Consider the following 22116-nt stretch of genomic DNA (forward strand, 5'->3'; position numbering starts at 1 on the left):
TTTGGGTGAATTTAAATGGAATTAAAATTTTTTTTATAAAAATTGTACCACGACCAATAATAAATTAATTTCTAATTTTATAAAGAAAAAAGAAAACTTAATAGACTCTAGTAATAATAATAACGATCGAATAATTTTTTTTTTTTTAAACCGGAAACACCAAACTTTTAATAATAATAATAATAATTAATGACGATTAGCAGAATTTTTTGACAAATTTCGATCTTTAATTTACTTTTTCTTTGTTGTAGTTAAAATTTTTAAGGTGAAAACACTGGGGAAAAGAGAGAGAGAGAGAGAGAGAGAGAGAGAGAAAGAAAAAGAGAAAGAGACAGAAAGAGAGAGAAAGGGAGAGAGAAGAGAGAGAGAGAGAGAGAGAGAGAGAGGAAAATTTTAAGATAAAAAGGAAAATTTTTTTTTTACGGCCACAAAGCAAAAAAAAAAAGGTTCGTTGTAATAATTATCATTATCATTTATAAATTATTAAAAGGTTAATTGATTTTAATTTAAAAAAAAAAAAAAAACGCAGGAATTTTTAATTGAAAGTTTTTATTTAAAAAAAAAAAATTAAATTAAAGACGGATTTAAATTTAAATTTTAAAACAAATTCCCCCCCCCCCCCCGAATTTAAGTAAAAGTGGGCGTGAAATATTTTTAAATTGATTTTCTTTTTTTTTTTTTTTCAAGGAAAACTTTTTTTCGATTCAAACGAATCAAAATAAAAATTAATTATTATTATTATTATTATTATTTTACCCAATAAAAATATTTAAAACTTTTAAGGCGAGTCGTGTAAAATTTATTTTATTTCCCTTAAAAAAAAAATAAATAAAATTCCAGGACTGGAATAATAATTTTCCAGACTTTTTTTTTTCCCTTTTAATTTTATTTTTTAGTTTTTTAAAACTTAAAATAAATTTAACAAAATTAGTTTTCAAAAAAAAAAAAAAAAAAAAAAAAAAAGAAAAAGAAAAGAAAAAAAGGTAAAAAGGTTAAATATTTTTCCTCATTTTCCCATTTTAAAAATAATTCGAACGGAAAATTATGTTTTATCAAAAAAAAAGAAAAACTTTCAAATTACTTTCTTTTTCCTGCGTGTGTGTGTGCATGTGCGTGTAATTTCGTAAAACTATATAAATCGAATGAAAAAAAAAAATTAAAATAATTCAAAATAATTTCCCGTCGTTTTTTCTTTTTTTTTTTTTATTTATTTTTTACATTTCCGGTTTTTTCTTTTCTTAAAAACTTTTCTTTTTTTCATCTCATTCATTCATTTTTTTTTTTTTTTTCAAAAATTCCTGGAAAAAAAATTTTCCTTTTTTTTTAGTTTAATAATATTTATTATTAACTAGTAACGACCCTGTAATTATATCAAATCTTTGTCTTTTTCCAACTTTTCTTTTTTCTAACGGAAAACAGTCAGTTGTTACGGATTTGCGAACGGAATCGGTCAGCTTCATCGCACACACACATATTATCATTATTATTATTATTATTATTTTATTTAGAATCATCACGTTCGGTTGTGTTGTAAAAATCAGTGTTGCTTTTGCTGTTGCTGCTGTTGTTGTTGTTGTTGTTATTAAAAAAATAAAAATTCATGAAAAAACGCGTTCGTTCGGTCGAAATTTTTTTTTTATTACCTACGTAAAATTTTTTTGTTATTATTCTTACGTGCACGCGCACGTGCATACACGACCGCGAGTGATTTAAATACCGAAAGTTTTAATTAATTAATTAATTTCGAATAATTTACGTGAAATATCGAGAAAAAAAAATTTATTACGGGTATTTATTTAATCATAACCCACCAAATAAAGGAAGAGAAAAGAAAATTTTTTACTTGGTTTCGAATTAGAATCGTTTCGAATTGAAAAATTCGAAATAGAAAATAGAAAATGAAATTGATTACGTTGTTTTCCGACATTTTTCTTTTTTTATTCATCCATAAATAGATTAATATTTCAACTGTTTCGTCCTTCGAATTTCTTTTTTTTTTTTTTCTAATAGTTTTAATTTCTTATTTATCAGATATTTTTTTTTATAGATAATAATAATAATAATTTCAAAAAGTTATTTCTTTTTTCCATTCGTTCCCATCGAAAAAAAAAAAAATTTAATTTTTACTATTTGTTGTTATTGTTTTTCCAGCGAGATTAATAAAAGAGTAATTAAAAAAAAAAAAATGATTTTATGTCTTTAAAATATTACCGGTAATGAATTTTTCGTCTATTTAGGAAAATTTGTCTAATAATCAGGTTTCAGGTACAAAATTTTTCTTTTTTTTTTTAATAATTTTATCTCATTAAAACACGATTTTATAAAAACGAATAAAAAGTTTTTCCATTCTAAATCATTTTCTAGAACAAAAAAAAAATGAATTTTAATAAATATAAAATATTATTATTACTATTACGTAATTTTCCTTTTAAATAAAAACATTTTTAAAATTTCCCTGTATGGGGATGGGGGGGGGGGAATTCTTACGTAAATAAAAAAAAAATTTTGTTTGTGAATTTTTACTCAAATGGATAAACCGAAAAAAAGATTTTAATTAATTAAACTAATTCAAAAAAAAAAATTTTTATAACTTTTTATTAATTAATAATTAAAAAAAAGGTTTTCTTTCTTGTGGAAAAAAATTTAATAATAATAATAATAATAATAATAATAATAATAAATACAAAAATAATTTTTTTTTTAAGACAACAAATTATAATTATTTAAATAAAAAAAATTTTTTTGCTTTCTTTCTTTCTTTTCTTATTATTATTATCTGAGTAGGTCATTCATTTACAATTTTTTTTTTTTTTAAGGGAACGTTAATAAAGAATATAAAACAATTATTATTATTATCATTATTATTAAAATATTATTATTATTAATAAAAAAGTTCGTATGTGATAAAAATTATTAATTAAAATGTTAAGGGTCGTTTTAATTTAATTTTCGGGTAATAAAAAATAAAATAAAAAATTTGAATTATGACTTGAGTTATTATTATTATTATTATTATCATTATTATTAATATGTTTTCGTGATAATAGTGATTTTTGTGATAATAATATGAAAGTGTGGTTATTAATCGAAAAGTCGTCGTAAAAATATTTAGTTTAATTAAAAACCCATAAAAATAATTAATATAACGTTTTTTTCTTTGTAAGTAAGTATTAAAAAAAAAATTGATTCGTTTATTTGATTGTCACAACAAACAACAAAAACAACAAACAGAAAACATGAAATAATAATAATAATAATATAAACAACGTGAATTTGTTTTTTTTTTCCCATCGAATTCAAATCAAATGATTGTTTATTTATTTAATCTGGAGAATAAATAAATAAATAAATTCTCCAGAGTAGTTAATTAATTTTTAAAAAAAGTCTTGTAATTATCACTCACATGTTTTTTATTATTATTATTATTATTATCATCATCCGTTTTTTTATTTTATTATTCCCGTCGTCATCATCATCGATCGATTTTTTTTAATATTGAAATAAATTTTCCTAAAAAAAATTGATTTTGATAACCGAACGAGGAAAAAAATGGTGGAAAAAGGTCGACGTAACGAAAGAGATGTAAAAAAACAAAGAAAATTTTTTTCCCCTCCCCTCCCTTCCTCCCTCCCTCGATTTTTTACAATCGCGTAAAACACGTTTTCCACCTGAGAAAACAAATCCAAAATAATTGATCACGTACAAATATGAGAAAGGGGGAGTAAGGGGGAGTAAGGGGGAGAAAGGGGGGGGGGACGTACGAACCCGAAAAAAATAATAAAATAAAATTTGTTGATATAACAACGTTGAATTTCACGAATGATAAGTTAAAATCCGATATTAAAAAGCGGATAAATTTTGGGAGGGGGGGCGGTAGAGAAAACGGGAGAGATGGGAAAAGGAGGAGAAGAGGAAGAGGGAAGGGGGGGAAATCGAGGCGCCACAACCTCCACGTGAATTTTTTCATTTAATTATATGTCGATTGTCTCTTTGGAAATTAATTTTTTAAAAAAAAAAAATTTTTCTTTTTCTTCCTCCTCCTTTTTTTCGTATACGTACGCATTTAAATCCCTTTTGTTCAGAAAAAGAAAATTATTACGTAATTAATACTAGAAAATTTATTATTATTATTATTATTATTTTGTTACGAGTAATTTTTTCTGTTTTCTCTGTTTTCTCATCTTTTATGTTACGCTTGAAATAATTCTAAACAAAAACGATGTAAATTTAATTAGTAAAAAAAAAGTCCTTAAAAAGAAAGAATTTTAATAAAAAAATTTTCGTTTCTTTCAAAAGCAGAAGACGCAAAAGAAAAAATGGAAAAGTGTATGAGTCATAAAAATTTAACGAAAAAAAAAAAAAAAACAAGAAATATTTTAAATAAATGTCTGTTTACAATAAATAAATATTTATTTATTTATTTATCAACAGGGGTGAAAACCTTTAAACTTTTGGGGGGTCATATTATATTCGATTATTGTTAGTCATTTTTCGATCAACATAATTAGGCCAAGTTTTTTTTTTTTTTTTTTTTTAATATAACAAATGTCAAGTTGAAATTTTTAAGGTTCATTTAAAATTAAATCTCTCTCTCTTTAAAAAAAAAAAATTTTAATTTATTATTATTATTATTAATAATTTAATTTAATTTTTTTCTGTTACATTTAGAATTTTGTAGAAATTTTTTTTAGTATTTTATTCGGTTTGAGAATTTTTTCCCCTCTCTCTTTTCCTCTCCATTTTTTTTTTGAATAATGAAAATTTTCGGAAAATCGGAAAAGCTAAACGGAAAATGAAAGGAATTTTCCAAATAAATAAATAAATTTTTTTAATATGTTTTGTGGTTAATAAAATTTTAAAATAAATTTTATGCAAACAAAACAACAACAAGAGAGGAAAATTTAAGACTTTTCCAAATTCCTACCCTTTTGAAAATCAATAATAATAATAATAATGAGGGTATTCGGCTTTGTAAAATACTATCAATAAATATAAATTTAAAAACAATGCCAATTAAATTGTAATTTTTTTTTTCTTTAAATTCCCACACAATAATACTGATAATAATAATTTTTTGTTATAGCAAGATAGAATTTAATTAATATCTATGAAATTTACTTAGAGAGAGAGAGAGGGGGGGAAAGGGTCGGTAGAAAGGTGAATGAACTCTAAAAAGTATTCAGTACTTGTATTATTATAAAAAATTAAATTAATAATAATAATAATAATAATAATATTTTAAAATGAAAATTGTTAAACGAAATTTAAAAAATTCTAAAATATTTTACTTCAAGGTTTGTTTTAAAATAAAAAATTATTTACTTATTTATTTATTGAAATTAGATAAATAATATTTCGAAATAGTGATGATGATGATAATAATAATAAATATCAAACAAAAACATTTAATAAAAGCGAATAAACAATAAATGAAAAATTAAATGCAAACGTTTTTTTTTTTCGAAATTCAATTTTGTCGGCATTAAAAAAGAATTAAATAATTTTTTCCTTTTATGTCAATGTGTGGTTTCGGGTTCAAAGGAGGAGGAGGGAGTGGGAGGGAAATAAAATTCAAAAAATTTCAATATCAAAAAAAAAGAAAAAAAAGGGGAGAAAAAAAATCAAATCGAAAAAAAAAATGGGGTCGGGGAAATGAATATAAATTTTTTTTTTCTTTTCTTTTTGTAACATTCGTGAATTTTTGTTTTTTTTTTTTTTTAGATGATGTCGAGGGTTTAAATAAAATTTATTTTAGAAACAAAAAGAAAAGAAAAAAAAATGGTTGATCAAACGCAAGAAATAAATAAAAAAACCGCTTGGGAATTGGCAACAAACGCCCCGGAAAATTCTTCTTCTCAAGAATTTCGGTTACCATTGGAAATGACATTTAATGAAGGACACGTTGTGTCCATTGTCACATATAGTATCCTTATGGTTATAGCAGCTGTTGGAAACATAACAGTCCTTGTTATCCTTTTAAAAAGAAGAAAAAGCATGAGATCTCGAATTAATACGATGGTCATGCATTTAGCCATAGCAGATCTCATGGTGAGGTTATTATTATTATTATTATTATTTACTCTCACGATATAATAATTTTTTTCAAATAATTATTATTATTTATAGGTGACATTTTTACTTATGCCTTTGGAAATCGGTTGGGCATCTACGGTTTCATGGAAAGGCGGTGATGCACTTTGCAGGATAATGGCTTTCTTTCGTACTTTTGGTTTATACCTTTCTAGTTTTGTTTTGATATGCATAAGCATTGATAGATATTATGCTGTTTTAAAACCTTTAAGCCTTTGTCATTTTGATAAAAGAGGAAGAATAATGTTGGCAGTTGCTTGGGTAGCTTCGACTCTTTGCAGTATGCCCCAGGTCAGCTAAGTTCAGGGTACGACCATCCCTAAAAATTTTTAAGAAAAAAAAAACCTCCACGCGACTTTTTAACCGTTTTGCGATTTATCTATTATTATCATTATTTCAATAAATTATACCTATAATTTTAGATGATGATTTTTCACGTTGCCAAACATCCCAATTACACGTCATACGAACAATGCGTCATATTTAATTCATTTCCGAATGAATTTTGGGAATTAGTTTATAAATATTTCGGTTTGATAATGATGTACCTTTTACCACTCGTCGTTATATTATTCACATATTCTTCTATATTATTAAAAATATATAAAAAATTTCGAGAATGTCAAGATGGTAAGTTTTTTACCCCCCTTCGAAACAGGTGCCTGGAAATTAAAAACGTAAACGATATAAATTCTTCCAGAAGGAACGTGTTTTCGTAGATCAAATGCTGGATTTTTCGGTAGGGCTAAAATTCGAACGTTAAAAATGACAATAACGATCGTTTTCGTATTCATTATTTGTTGGACGCCATATTACGTTATGTGTTTATGGTTAGTTTTTCAAAAAAAATTTGAAGAAAAAATCGTAAATCATTCGCTGAATGAATGAATTTATATATTTTTCTAGGTATTGGTACGATAAAGAATCAGCAAAATTAGTAGATCAAAGAATTCAAAAAGGTCTTTTCCTATTTGCGAGCACGAATTCATGCATGAATCCAATAGTTTATGGAATCTTTAATATTCGGGCAAAAGGAGGAAAGGAAAATTCAAATTCTGCTCTTGCTTGCCACAACAGCACTAAAATATCCTTATCCGTATCCCTATCATCTCATTAATTTCCTATCTATCGTACGATTTTCCTCATTTTTTCCTTAATAATCGATGTCAAATATTATTTATAATTAATTTAAGTACCTCAAACTTTACCCCAAAATCCCCCCCCTCTTCCTCCTCCCCTCCACGCTCCCTCTTAAAAAAAAAAAAAACCGAATTATTAATTTAATTTAATTTTCATCGTTCGCGTCTTTTTTTTTTTTTTTTTTTTACTCTCATATTATTATTAATTATTAATAATAACGAACGGGATTTAAATAATTAATAAATAAATAAATTTATTTATTTAATTAATTAAATAAAAAGATTTTTAAAAAAAATTTTCATAATACGTCACATAAATCATATTAATCCGACGTGTTTGTTAGTTTTAAACAAAAAATTTTCTTATTTATAAACAAACAATAAACTTTTTTGTTTTTTATTATATATTATTTATTTATAACTAAGATGATTTCGCACTATTATTATTATTATTATTATTATTAATATTTTTCTGTTTATAACGAAACGGAAAAAAACGAAATTCCAATATTCACCCTTTTGAAAAAGAAAAAAAAAGAAAAAAAATTATGATGAATTACTTTATTATAAATAAACTAAAAAAAGTTTTTAAAACTTTAGTAAGAGAGAGAGAGAGAGAGAGAGAGAGAGAGAGAGAGAGAGAGAGAGAAAGAGAAAACTTATGTAACGCACCTGAAGCAATTTTCTAATTGATTAAGTAAATGGAAATAATATTTGTCCGCCATCTTTCTTTTTCTTTTTTTTTCTCTTTTTTTTTATTCCTCACCCATTTATTTTCACGTAATAAATTTTTTTTTTTTTTTTTTAACTTAAAATAAATTTAAACGGTGAGTAGTACTTATCGTCAACGTTTTTTTTTATTTTATAACTTTTTAAAAATGTTAATGCCTTTATCACAATCATTTAACATTCGAAAATGATAATAATAATAACAATAACAATAACGAAATCGACATTTTCTTTATGTATCAAATAAATTCCCACGAGCCGAAATAGGAAAAAAAAATAATAATAACTTTTAATAAATGTCACACGGAAAACAAATAATCATTATCATCATCGACTTTATAATAATAATAATAATGAAGATGTTGGGAAAACGTGAATATTTAGAAAGTAACAATAAAAACTGTAAATATCTTCATTGGAATATCCGTCGCGAATGTGGAGGAGGAAGGAATAGTCAAAGAATGGTACAACCAAGTCCGATTAGGTCAGTGGGTTCATAGGTCAATAGGTGACAGTACTGTGCCAGCCAACAAACCGGGTATCATCCTGAGAAGCATAATGCGGCGGAAAAATGGTGAAATGGCCAAAGAAGCAGACGAAGGAACTGAAATATCAATGGATGTGGGGAGTAAACGCAAAACTATACCGGGGGAGCAGTAAAACTGGGGAGCAAGGCCACACTCAATAAAAAGGAAATATAAAGAAGATTTTAAAGAATTTAAAAGAAACCATTCAGAAAATCGCCTTATCGAGGGACGGCCCACACATTCTTCGGGAAAAAAAATTATATAAATAGCCACCAATGATGGAATTCGATGGAATCGTATAGAAATCTGGAATAAATATTTAAAACCCTTTCCCATTCAAAAGTGCAAATATTAATAATAATACTATTTCAATAAAATTCACATTGTTAAAAATTATCATTTCATTTACATCTCGTTCGCGTAACGTTAAACAGAAACGTTTACAATTATTATGATTATTATTATTATTATTTATATAAAAGAAACGTATAAATAAACGTTATTTAAAAAAAAAAAAGAAAGGAAAGGTTGAAAAATTTTAATTAAACTGAGCAATCAAACGAAAAAAAAAAAAAAAAAGGTTAAAAATTCGCTTTGTATGTTTTTAAACATTAATAATATAGAAAAATTAAATTTAAAAATTTTATGTATACATAAGCTATGACGTCATAATGCATTATTATTTTTTTTTTTTTTCCTACGAGCTGGAAAAAATAAATAAATCAGTAAAAAATCATTACTATCATTTGGGAATAAAACGCGAGAGAAAAAGATGGAAAAAAAATTTAATTTTTTTCTGTTACAACTAACGTAATTAACAACCGCCACCCCCACCGCCACCACAACCGCCGCCATCTTGTTTTTTCCTTTTTATTCCTACACATCCAAACTGTGATTTTAATTAATTACACACATAAGCATGGGGGCAAGCATGAAATATAAAATAAAAATTTATTTATTTATTTAAAAAACGAATGATATTTTAATAAATTATTATTATTATTATTATTAATTTACAGATAAAAATATGGATAATGATAAAACAATATGGAAATCGAGGGATATCCGACAGCTTTTCACGTGGACCACGTGGACGTGCGAACCCGAATCGACCGGAGGAATAAATCAAAAAATTATTTTTTGGAAAATGAATCGTCACAAAAATTCATTCGATCAAACCGTCATAGATTCCGATGACGAAATACAAATGGAAAATTTTCAAAAAAAACCTAAAAATTCAAGAGTTTTGTAAAACAATTTCCCCCCCTCCCCTCCCTGTTCGTTTCTTTCCTGTGTGTGTGTGTGTGTGTGTGCGTGTGCCTGCGTACTTTATTTATAAAATAATAATAATAATAATAATAAATATACAAACGTTGTAAAAAATGCGTTTTTTGTTTTTTTCCCCCCAATTTTCTATCCGCAAAATAATAATGATAATAATAATGATGATAAAAAAGAAAGAAAGAAAATTTTTATCTGAAATTAATAATTATTGATTAAAAAGCAGAAGATATAATAATAATAATAATAATCTAATATCCGCACAAATGTTATCAAAAAATTATTTATTTTTTTATTGCGCAATAACTTTTATTCACGTTAAATGTAATAAATAATAAAAAAAAAAAAGACAAAAAACGGGGGAAAAACGGGAAAACCTGGAAAAACAACAACAACAAAAAAAATATTTATAAATATCGAATAAATAATAATAATAATCGATATTATCGAGAAAATTCGATTCAAAATTTTTTTTTTTTAAATAAATTTTCCGCTTTTTTTTTTAAAAATTCAACAATAAAAATTAATCAAAATAAATTATAGTAATTAAAATCGTGGCAATAACGTAAATTTATTTCCCTTATGATGATGATGATAATAATAATAATAATAATTACCATGATGATGAAAATATTGGAAAAAAGAAAAGACAAAGTTTAATTTTACAAAAAAAAAAAAAGTAAAATTCGAGACACCGCCCAAGTAAAAAAAAAAAAAAATTTTCCTTATTATTATTTTTATATTTCTTTCCTCCTTTCTTTTCCTCCCTTTGTACCCGTTCTCTCCGCCCTCTTTTCCCACCCATCCCCCCACCCCCCCCAAAAAAAACATCAAAAAACCAGTAAATTTTTTTTTTTACATTTAATTTATTCCCTTCTTTTTTTTTACTAAAAAATTTTTAATTTTCTCCCTTAAAATAGAAAAACGAACCTATGAAACCTTTAACGGTTTTTTTTTTTTTCACATAAGAACTTTTGATATTAATAATAATAATAATGATGATGATGATAGTATTAATAATAACCGTGGGAACATTGAGAACCATTTCACACTCATTGAAGCGAAATTTAATTTTTGAAAAGGATTTTCAGGTTAACAAAAAAAAAAAAAAAAAAAAAAAAAAAGGAGGAAACCGTACGAGGAAAAATCATCGCTTTGAAAATGGCCTAATTCATCGAATAATTTCATTATCAACCCCCACCACCACCACCACCCCCGCCAAGTATTCGATTTCTAAATGAAATGGAAATTTCTAAAATATCTACAATCGGGAGCTTTTATTAATAATTATTATATTTCGTGGTAAAATAATATATAAGTTAATAACATTTTTAAAAGTTGTTAATTTTTTTTTGTTTTTAATAACCGATTAAATAAATTACTTAGATAAAATTGTTTGCTATTATTATTATTATTATTATTATTAATGAGTTCGTTAACCTTTTCCATTGTATTTACGTCGCAAACACAAACCGGCAGGATACAAAACAAAAAAAATTTTAAATGATGTTAGAAAATAATTTGTAGAAAAAGAACACTTACTGTTTTTGAAGGTCGTTTATACATTTTTTCATGTAAGAATCCATGTGTGAAAAATCCACCAACGTATCCCTTATCATTTGATTTAATATCGTGCTCCATCTTGAATCCAATAATTGAAGTTTTTCAATGGCTGAACAAGTGAGTTCGATAACGTGACTCAAATGATTTTTACCCTTTTGCCTCCAGAGCAAATCATCTTGAGTTCCTCTTCTCCATTGCAATGCTTCTTTGCAAACGACGCTTCTCAATGCGGGATCCGCATTCATCAACCACTGTCTGGCCGTTTGTTGTGGATTCGTTCGCGTTCCATCAATTCTCAAACGACTGAGCAAAGGTTGAAGTAAATTTTCAGGTAGCGACCATAAGACCAAATCGCTGAGACTTTGATATTCCGCCGCGACTTGTGCCAAATCCCTCTCGGTTATTTCGATTCCGTTGATTTTTTTCAATCCCCAATGAGCCAATCTGTAAATGGCGTAATTTTTCCAATTTTTTCCCGTTATCGGATTTCCCTCTTTGTCTATTTGCAAAGAGTGTAAACCCTGTACGTCGGCGAGAGCGTTCAACTGTCCTAAATACGTTATGTTCGTTTCCCGAAATACAAAATTTTCCGCATTTGGAAACCTTTGTTTTAATTTACTCAAAACGAAACAAATCCCTCCGAAACTAACGTAATTGAATTTAACCGTCGTCACGTCTCCTGCTTTTATTGGATTCCACGGTCTATCTATAAACCTTAGAGCACCTTGTCCGTAAACGTTCAAACATCTTCCGCATATTTCAATCAGGTAGTCACCGCCTTGTTCTCTCGTTTTCCCACACGATCCGGGAACCTGATATTTAGTTTTAGCTTTGGCCGTGTGACATCTATCCTTTTTAGGTTCGGATTTTCTCGTTAAATTTGCACTTTTCAATTGCCTCGTGTTGACATTATTATCCTTCCTTTCTTCTTCTTCTTCTTCGCTGTCGTCCGTCATTAAATCCCCGGTGATTTCTTCACTTTCGTCAGATACTTCATTATTTGCTTCCATTTTTCTACCCAATTGACATTTGGTAGATATATCTGAATTCGTCGAACTCAATTCTTTTAATTTATCCGGAGCCAAAGATTTAAGAATGGGTGGGAGTTTAAAATACTCTGGACAATCCGGTATTGAGTCTCCTGTATTTGACGTTTCTTCTGATAACGATCGTTTATTTCCAAAAAATTTTCTTTTTTCCTGAGGTTTCATCGAAGATGCACTACGTCTCGACGAGAGAGAAATTGATGACGTAACACTTAACACAGAATCACTTTGTACAGTTTTTTCAAAAATCAAATCGTTACTACAACAATCGACGACGACGTTTCGAAGATCTTTTAATGACGACGATATAAAACTATTTGGTAAACGTTTCGTTTTATTAATTAACGATTCCCAATTATTTTTAGCATTTGATATTACTTCGTTACGACTGTTTGCGACCGTGTCGCCGTCATTGGAATCAGTTTTCAATGATTCTTCTGCTATCGTTTTCACCAAATTTTCCCTATTCTTTCGCCAAAGCATTGCGTTCCTTCTAACTTGTTCCGTTACTTGTATGTGACTTATTATTTTTAAATTGGATAGATGTGACACGAGAAAATGTACGCAATCGTTACTCGATGAAATTGGATTTCCATCGATTGTCACTTCTTTCAACGATAACGCCTTACATACACCATTTAAATCTTCGATGCAAGAGATTTCGTTGTTGCTAACGAATAATTTTTCCAAATTTTTAGCACCGTTTAAACCGTATATTTTTTTCAAACGATTCCTTTTTAAATTTAATTCTTTCAACGATGACAAACCATCCAAATCGTTATGGTTAATCACTCTTATTTGATTACCCGCCAAATTTAATATTTTCAATTCGGACAAAGTGTTCAATGATGATATTTGATTTATTTGATTACCGTGAAGATCGAGTACTTCTAATTTCGTCAGTGATTTTAAACCGTTTATTTTTTTCAAACGATTTTTTCCAAATAAAAGAATTTTTAAATTTTCAAGGGATTCGATTCCCAAGAAATTTTCAACTTGATTATTATATAAATCTAAAAAAACGAGTTTGTTGAATCCCAAATTTGACAAACCGTCGATTCGACTTATTAAATTGTGTTGTAGTGATAACATTTTTATATTTTTTTCACTCACGAAATTTGGCAAATGTGTTAATCCTCTCCTGCTCCCCCACACACCCCCCCCAAAAAAAAAAAAACAAAATTTTATTAGTTTATTATAAATAATAAAAATAAAACAAATTTAAAAAAAAATAATAAAAACTTAACTATTTACCGGTCTAATGATATCCTATCAGGATTTTTATCCCTATCTCTTTGACTTCTTGTAGCTTGTATGAAACCTTCAGGATTTGTTTGTAGGTAAACAACATCACGAGGTCCCATATCTAAATCGCTAACGTTTGTTATGCTAACGACGCTTCCAGATCTTTCTCGAAATTTACATTCTTGTTGTTTGTTCGATTGTTTAACCAAAGGTAAAGCAGGTGCAATGGTTAGAAAATTTCTTGATAATTTTCTTTCATCTCGAATATTATTAAAACTTTGCTGTCTGTTATCAAAATGTAATTTTCTATTCTGAAAAAAATAAATTTATTAATTACAATTAATTATTAATAAATAAACAAATAAATAAACTTACTTTAAAAATCATAACCAATGATGTTGAAAATAAATTTTTATTAATATAAATTTTTTATTTACTAAATTATTGTTATGCATTTTATTAAAAATAAAAATCCGTTCGATTTTAAAACTGCCATTTGTTTAATACACGAACGTGTGACACCGTTCTAAAAAACATTTCCACGTTCGAGTTTGCGCATTAATAAAAATAAATAAATAAATAAATAAAAAACAAAATATCGAATCCGGTTCCATTTTTCCATTTTTTTTTTTTTTTTAAATTTAAAAATTTCGTGAGGAACCCATATTATTTTCTTTTTTTTTTCGTTGTGTGTGTGTGTGCGTGTGCGTGTTGTGTGCATGAATTCCTTATTCGAAAAAAAAAAAAAATTCAGGCACAACAAACGATTCGGTAATAAAATAATAATAATATTAATAATAAATACGATATAAATAAACTTACTCCCTAAGCTAAACATTAAATCTTTTTGTAATTAAACGTTTCTCTCTATTTAAATTCATCAATTAATTAACAATCATTTATTTATTAATTTTTCCGCCATTTTTTTTTAATTTTCTGCTCTTGTAACTTATTTTTTATTAACTATTAATTATAACAAAAAATAAATAAAATAAATAAATTTTTAAGGATGAACGTGAAATTTTTTTTTTTTTCGCCAGTATAATTTATTTATTTATTATTATCATTATTATTATAAATAATTTTACCTTGTACTTGTTTACGAGAATATTATTACAAATGACTACTTTTCTTTTATTTATTTATTTATATATATATAATAAAAACTTAAATTTGTACATAATTTATTAAATAATAATAATAATAATAATAATAATAATAATAATAATAATAATAATAATAATAATAATTAATAATGTAAAATGGCAGCAAAAAAAGAAATTTGTGACCATTTTTTTTTCTTTTTTTTTAAATCTAGAGATTCTTATATATATATATATATATATATATATATATATATATATATATATATATATATATATATATATATAATCAAAACAATTCATATCATTTTAAATTTTATAAAAATTAATAAAAATAATAATAATAATAATAATTTTTTTGTTTTGTTTTAAATGTGAAAATAAATTCAACATGCAAACCTTTAAAAAGATTTCATGTTTCTTTAAAAAAAAAAAAACCAAAACGATCACGCATAAATAGTAAATAAATAAATAAATAAATAAAAAACGTCAACGACAACAACAAAATAATAATAATAATAATAATAATAATAATACTTTGTAAAGAATCTCGCCTGTTTAAAAAAAAAAAAATTTTTCTTCCCTTAAAAATCAATAAAAAAATTTTTTTTTTAATAAACTTTTGAAAAAATTATGGAGTCGTAAATTTAAATAATTAATTATTTGTAATTTAATTTTAATTATATGTAAAGTTGTAAAATAAATAAATAAATAAATTATCAATAATTAATTCGCGTAAGAGACGAAAAAAAAATTGTTAATAACAAAGCCGAGACGATTTTTTTAATCTAACAATTAAATTTATTACAATTTATTATCATTATCATTATTATTATCATTATTATTTAAATAAAAATCCGTTATTTTTTTTAAATATCGATTAATTAAATCGTTGCATTAGAACTCTAATCTAAATTTACTATAATTACAATAATAATTACAATTATTATTATTATTATTATTTATTTATAAAAAAAAAAAATTTATTTATTTATTTATTTAACTGAGAATATCATAGTAATAATTTCTCATCCCGTGAGAAAAATTTATTATTATTATTATCATTATCATTTATTAACCGTATTTAAAAAGAGTAGTAAATAATAAAAGTTATTACAACAATAATACATAAAAAAATCTCTTTTTGACGGTTATTAATTAATTAATAACTTTAATAAATCCCTTTATTTAAGAAATTTTTTATTTTATTTTTTTTTCAATCATTTCTATTTGCAAAAACAAATCAAAAAAAAACAAAGCCTAATTATTATCATTATCATTATTATTATTATTATTACTTATTAAATATTTATTTATTTTTAATTTATAAACACACAATTTTTATTTATTTATTTATTTTAATTATGTAATATAATAATAATAATAATAATAATAAAATTTTAACAACCCAAATGTTTGTTATTAAAAACAAAAATTTTCCTTTTGTCTTTTTTCACTAAGAAAAAAAATTTTTGACCTTATGACCTTTTTTTTATAACAAAACAACATTTACAAAATTTTATTTCCGAACGAGGGGGAAAGCGGGGGGGGGGGGGGAATTAAAAAAAAAAAAAAAAAGAACAAAATTTATTTGTAATTTTACAATTTTTTACTTTTTCGAAATTATCATTTTTATCATTATCATCATTATTACTATTATTATTACTATTATTATTATTATTTAAATACTGTTCTTTCGTAGTTTTATAAATTATTATTATTATTTATTAAATTACAAGTTTTTTTTTTTATTTTTGTATGATTGGCGGGAATGCAGAGAGATAAAAACAAAAATTAGTAAAGACTCCATTTACAAAAAAAAAATTTAAAAATTAAAAACGGTAAAAATATTTAATTATGAATGATAATAATAATAATAATGATGATGATGATGATACTGATTTTAAACGGTTTTGATTTCGTGCGTGACGTCATACTCAAAAAAATTAATATTATTTTGAAATCCATTAAACACATACATTTTTTTTTTTTTTTGATATAATACATTTTAATAATTTAATTTAAAATGAAAATATTTATTATCATTATTATTTATAATGAAAAACAAATTTTTTTTTTTTTTAAATATTCCTGTATAAATTATAAATTAATATAAATATTTATTTATGTATATATATATAAAGTTTTATTTATTTTTAAATACTGGTTGGTTGAATTTGTAACAAGCGTTTAATTTTAATAATTACATATAAATTATTTATTTATTTATTATTTATTTATTTATTTGTTTAATAACGGCTACTACGTAATATTATTATTAAAAGGCTTAGTTTTTTTCATCTTTTTAGCTTCCTAAATAAATAAATAATAATAATAATTTTTTTTTTTTTTGTTTTAATAATAAGTACATTTCTTTCTACATATTTATTATTATTATTATTATTACAAATTTATTTTCGTTTTAAATATATATATAAATATACCGAGTCAATATTTTTATTTATTTATTTTAACTTCGTTATATGGAATGTAAAGATCTACTAGCAAGTCTTTTTTTTTTTTTTTTAAATATATATTAACAGTCGGTTAAATAATTTAAGAAAATTTATAAAAAAATTTTTTTTTTTTTTTTTTTATTAAATGATTTCTACCGTCAAAAATGTATTTTAAAAAAAACCATAATAATAATAATAATAATTTCATTTAATAAAACAATACAATATCATTTTTTTCAGATCTGAAAATTTTTTTTTTTGCTTTTGTGATGTCAGTTAAAAATACTTCCATTACTTTTATTATTATTATTATTATTATTATTTAAAATTTGAGACTAGTTAATTTTTTTTTTCAATATTAACATCCATTCTATAAATAAAAAGTGATGTATTTAAGTACTCTATATTGTTTGTTCAACATAATATAAAAATCAAAATGGAAAAAAGTTTTTTTTAATATCTAATCTAATTTAAAATACATTATTCTCTTTATAAATTTTTTTTTTTTTAATACTCCTTTGGTGCAACGCAGTGTATGACAATAATATAATTTTACAAAGCCATCTATAAAGAATTTTGAGCCTTAAACTAGACTCTACTTAACATTTAAATGCGATTAAATTTAAGTACCTGAAACTCGTTTTTTTTTTTTTTTTCCTGTTGTTGAAACTTAAATGCTATCGAAAAGTTTGCGTTTTAAACTACTACGAGTTATTATTATTATTATTATTATTATTATTGATTGTTCGATTGTTGAGTTTTTAAAAACAACCTCCTAGTCTTTTTTTAATTATTAAAATCTTACATGTTTTTGTCATAGAGTAAATAAAACCAGTTCATGTTTGCAAAGCCGTGGCTACTTCTCTGTGTATTCCGGCAAGTTCTGCTACCCTTGCTGCTAACTGAGCGTTCAAAGTATCCAAAACTCTTCTTTGAGATTCTTGAGCGGCTAAAGCTGTTTCTAATTGGGCTTGAGCCAAAGTTACCGCGGATTGAAGTTCTGAATTTTCTTGTAATAAATTCTAAAAATTAAAAAAATTACAAAAAGAGTTTGGTTTTTCATTAACAATCAAAATATTAATAGAAGTATGTGATCTGTAAATAAAGGAAAGAAAAAAAAAAACTGTTTTAAATACCTTAAATCTTTCATCATGTCCACCATCTCCTTTTCCTGACAACCTTTTGATTTCTTCGTCTTTGGCTTTTAGCTCTAATTCCAATTGTTCAACTCTCTGTCTCAGAGACGTTAATTCTTTTCTTAATTCAATGGCGGCCTCTGAATTTCCTGTAAAATTTTTAAAAATTCAAATAATTATTCGACAAATTTCTTTTCTCCTATCATATACATTAAAGAAAATGGCAGAAAAATTTGAGTTTACTCATAAATAAGTGAGAGTAATACAGTACCCTTAGCGGCTTCTAATCCTAAATAGCAAGTCTTTAAACGTAAATTTTCTTCTTTGTAAGCATGCAATTGTCTTTTCCATTCTTCTACGTTGGCAGTACTTTCTTGAAGAGCACTAGTTAGCCTAGCATTATTACTTTTTAATGTTGCTAATTCTACTTCCCACTTTTTGGCATTTGCTGAACTTTGAGCAAGTGCAAATTTTAACCGATCATTTTCATATTTTAACTGGCTTTCTCCCGCAGCTGGAGCTATATTGATTTGAGATGGTTTTTCAGTCTTAGCTTGATGTTTAGGACTCTCCCCAGGCTAAATTTATTATAAAAAAAAAAATGATTTGATACCATTATGCAATTTTATTTTAATTATGATGAAATTTTGTAAAATTTATAAATAAATACCTGCAGTCCGGAGAGGGATTGACTTCTGCCATGATTGTTTTTATCTTCATCAGAGAGACTCTGATCATTTTTGGCAGAAGCTGTAGGATTGGTTAAAGTAGTATTTGGTGGATCAATAATAGAATTATCATCAGTGACACTTGTTTCAGGGGGGACTCTGTTTCCACTTATTGCTCGACCAGTAATCGGACTGGCATTTGCACTTGTAACAGGTGTCGCAGCAAAATTAGTACCATTTGTAGTTGCTTTTATGGAAGCTTCTAATTTTGTGGCTTCTTTTACTTCTTTAAACTTCTCTATAAACTAAAAATTTACAAAATTATTAAAAATAAAAAAAAAAAAAATTTAAGATAACTGGTTTTAATGAGTAATTTTCAACCTTGTTCAATTCTGATTCAGATGAAAAACCGAGCCCATAAACTGTATTGGCTCTAACATCAGACCATTGTCCAAATTTTTGAGATGTTTTAGTGAAAGTCATATTTGGAGTAATTGTGCTATTGATAACAGCCTGAAATAAAAATTTTTTAATTAAAAAAAAATTCATAATAGATTAAGTACTTTTAAAAAATATTAGTATGATTTTGAATTAATCGTTTTTGCAAAATAATAAAATAAATTTTTACAATTAGGTAAAATAAGTTTTAATATTAAATAATAATAATAATACATCAATAAAAACTGAAATGTAAAGAATGGAATAATAAATTTTTACCTTGGCACCTTCTACACTTATTATTCTGTAAAGACTTCTAGTAGAATCATAAAAAAAAGAAACACTGACTGCTGTATTTGAAGCAGGTATCCAAGATCTTTTGGTTTTAGGATCAATGTGAAAAACATGAGCTTTGCATGAAAAAATTGGCTGCTCCCTAAAGTACAAAAAATTTAATCTTTCATTTAAAAAAATTATAAAATTCAAAAGCTAAGTTCAAAGTGTCTTTCATGAGCAAAATTAAATAATTCGTTGAGGTAAAAGAGGTAAAAATAAATGTCTAAAAATTATACGTTATATTAAAAAAGCATTTACTTAAAATTTAATATGATTACATAATAAAAAACAGTTAATAATTTTTAAAAAAATTAGTATAAACATCTGGGCCTTATTTTTCTATTTAAAATTTACATGTAAAATCTCACCAAGAATAATCACTAAAATTCTTTTAAAAAATTTTTTTTTCTAAATACATTATGAAAATAATTTTTCTGTTATTAATAATTTTTTTTATAAAACTTACCCCATTTTAAATAATATGTATCATCGATAATAAAATAATTTGATGAATTGAATTTAATCAAAGATCACAATGTCAGCCATCTTGCTATCTACAAAATATTGAGTTATGTTTTACCACCATAGAGTCATTTATCAAATTATTCTAAAACCACAAACCAATTTCAAACACCAGAAAACTTTTTGTAATTAGTAATATTTAAAAAATCTGATTTTAAATATTAAATTTAAATTTTTAAAAGAAAAATTTATATCAAAAATTATATTATAATTTCTTATATTATTAAAAGATATTTTTTTTGAGGTATAGGTATTGCTTTTTATCTTTAAATAATTCATTTATATTACAAACCTAATGAAATTAATTTGCCCCCTTCATTAATTTGAAAAATGTATTAATTATGGAAGTATAATAGAATAAAAATTAAAAATAAAAAGTAAATTTTCTCTAACATAAAATGTTTAAAAAAACAACTAAAGGAAATGTTTTTCTTAAGCATGTATATTTATAGGGGTTACATATCTGTAGAAAACCACATAATTTTTTAATAATAAACTTAAAATTACTGTATAATGATATAATTAACATCCACCCAATAAAAATTTAAAGGAAAACTAACAAATGATTTAAATAAAAATTTTTTTAACAGCAAATAAAGCATTTTATAAATGTTTTACGCAGAAACGATATAATAATAATAATAAATAAAATTTTAATGAAAAATTCAATTGTGTAATTAATTACTTTATTATATTTTCTACTAGTTTACTTATTAATCACAATTTATTTTCTATTTTTTTTTTTTTTTTTTTATTCTAATTAAAATGTTCTACCAAATCTAGGCTCCTGAATTTCAAAATCGGATTCAGGAAGTTTATCAGGTGTATTAGGGAAGTAATGAATCTTTTTCTCAGGTTTTGGTCTATCTGTATCATGAATATGAATTTCAGATGCCCAACCAAATGGAGGCCTTTGTAATCCCATTTTATTTAACATACAATCATCGAAAATTCCTTGTGTTTTTTTGCAGCTGTAAACAAAAAAAAAAAAAATATCTTTTTAAACACTTTTAATTTACAATATTTTAGATAATGAATTGGTGTTAGTTTAAAATTTAAAAAATTGAATTTTATATAATACTTTTTTGAAATACATACTATCGATAAGACATTGTAGCACTTGATTTGTATAAACAATCGGCATATTGATTAAACTCATCGAGACAATGTTTTTTTACTTCGCAAAAAAATTTCATAGCACAGTTGGTGACTTTTTTTCCTTCTTTTAAACATTTTCTAGGATCTTTTAACTCTCTTTTACACAACATAAATTCCTATAATAAATATAAATTTTTATTATTGATAAGGTAACCAATTTCTCAAATCTTCAGGTACAGTATAAAATTTTTCTTACATCATTTTCTTTTTCGCAATATTTAGCATAATGAATTGCTCCCGCTTTCAAATAAACCGAGCTAATATTAACATCATTAGCCGTTAACTCTTCATCGGAAGGAAATTCAAATTCTTTTTGAAATGGCATCACACTATATTTTTTTTTTTTCTGTTGAATAAATATTATATTTATTACTATTGTTTTAATTATCCTAAATAATTAATTTTAAACAGTAAACAAGACACAAAAAAATTTTTTTTTACTATTGTTTATTTAAAATAAAAAATTTACAAATGAAATTAGATATTGAGCTTACTCTAGTTTTAACTAAATTACAAAGCAATTGTTTTTTTTTTTTTTTTTTAATATAAAAAATTAAATATTTATAATGGATATTCTACACGATATCAATTACTTTCTGTTATCAGATTTGTTATTATACTTTCAAATTGAATGTTATAGCAAATTATTATTATTATGAAAATCCTTTTTAAAAAAAAT

At 24.6% G+C, this 22116-nt stretch overlaps 4 protein-coding genes across 4 annotated transcripts; 1 reads left to right on the plus strand and 3 right to left on the minus strand.

Moving 5' to 3' along the window:
• Positions 1 to 5778: 5778 nt before the first annotated feature.
• Phum_PHUM370810 (class A rhodopsin-like G-protein coupled receptor GPRgnr1, putative) lies at positions 5779 to 7207 on the plus strand (the record flags this gene model as incomplete). The annotated part of the gene is made up of 5 exons (XM_002428178.1): positions 5779 to 6048; positions 6127 to 6381; positions 6513 to 6720; positions 6791 to 6920; positions 6997 to 7207. The coding sequence occupies 5 exons, from the start codon at positions 5779 to 5781 to the stop codon at positions 7205 to 7207; spliced, it is 1074 nt and encodes a 357-aa protein (XP_002428223.1).
• A 4097-nt stretch (positions 7208 to 11304) lies between these two features.
• On the minus strand, positions 11305 to 13739 carry Phum_PHUM370820 (uncharacterized protein; the record flags this gene model as incomplete). Its single annotated transcript, XM_002428179.1, has 2 exons — positions 11305 to 13516; positions 13630 to 13739. The coding sequence occupies 2 exons, from the start codon at positions 13737 to 13739 to the stop codon at positions 11305 to 11307; spliced, it is 2322 nt and encodes a 773-aa protein (XP_002428224.1).
• A 4276-nt stretch (positions 13740 to 18015) lies between these two features.
• Positions 18016 to 20228, minus strand: Phum_PHUM370830 (homer, putative; the record flags this gene model as incomplete). Its single annotated transcript, XM_002428180.1, has 7 exons — positions 18016 to 18188; positions 18339 to 18455; positions 18587 to 18893; positions 18986 to 19288; positions 19365 to 19496; positions 19701 to 19857; positions 20224 to 20228. The coding sequence occupies 7 exons, from the start codon at positions 20226 to 20228 to the stop codon at positions 18016 to 18018; spliced, it is 1194 nt and encodes a 397-aa protein (XP_002428225.1).
• Positions 20229 to 21039: 811 nt separating this feature from the next.
• Positions 21040 to 21762, minus strand: Phum_PHUM370840 (NADH-Ubiquinone oxidoreductase 19KDa subunit; the record flags this gene model as incomplete). Its single annotated transcript, XM_002428181.1, has 3 exons — positions 21040 to 21250; positions 21378 to 21553; positions 21634 to 21762. 3 exons carry the CDS (start codon positions 21760 to 21762, stop codon positions 21040 to 21042), a joined length of 516 nt encoding a protein of 171 aa, XP_002428226.1.
• Positions 21763 to 22116: the final 354 nt, after the last annotated feature.

This window comes from Pediculus humanus, genomic scaffold (assembly GCF_000006295.1).
Source record: "Pediculus humanus corporis 1103172107803 genomic scaffold, whole genome shotgun sequence".
NCBI lineage: Eukaryota > Metazoa > Arthropoda > Insecta > Psocodea > Pediculidae > Pediculus > Pediculus humanus.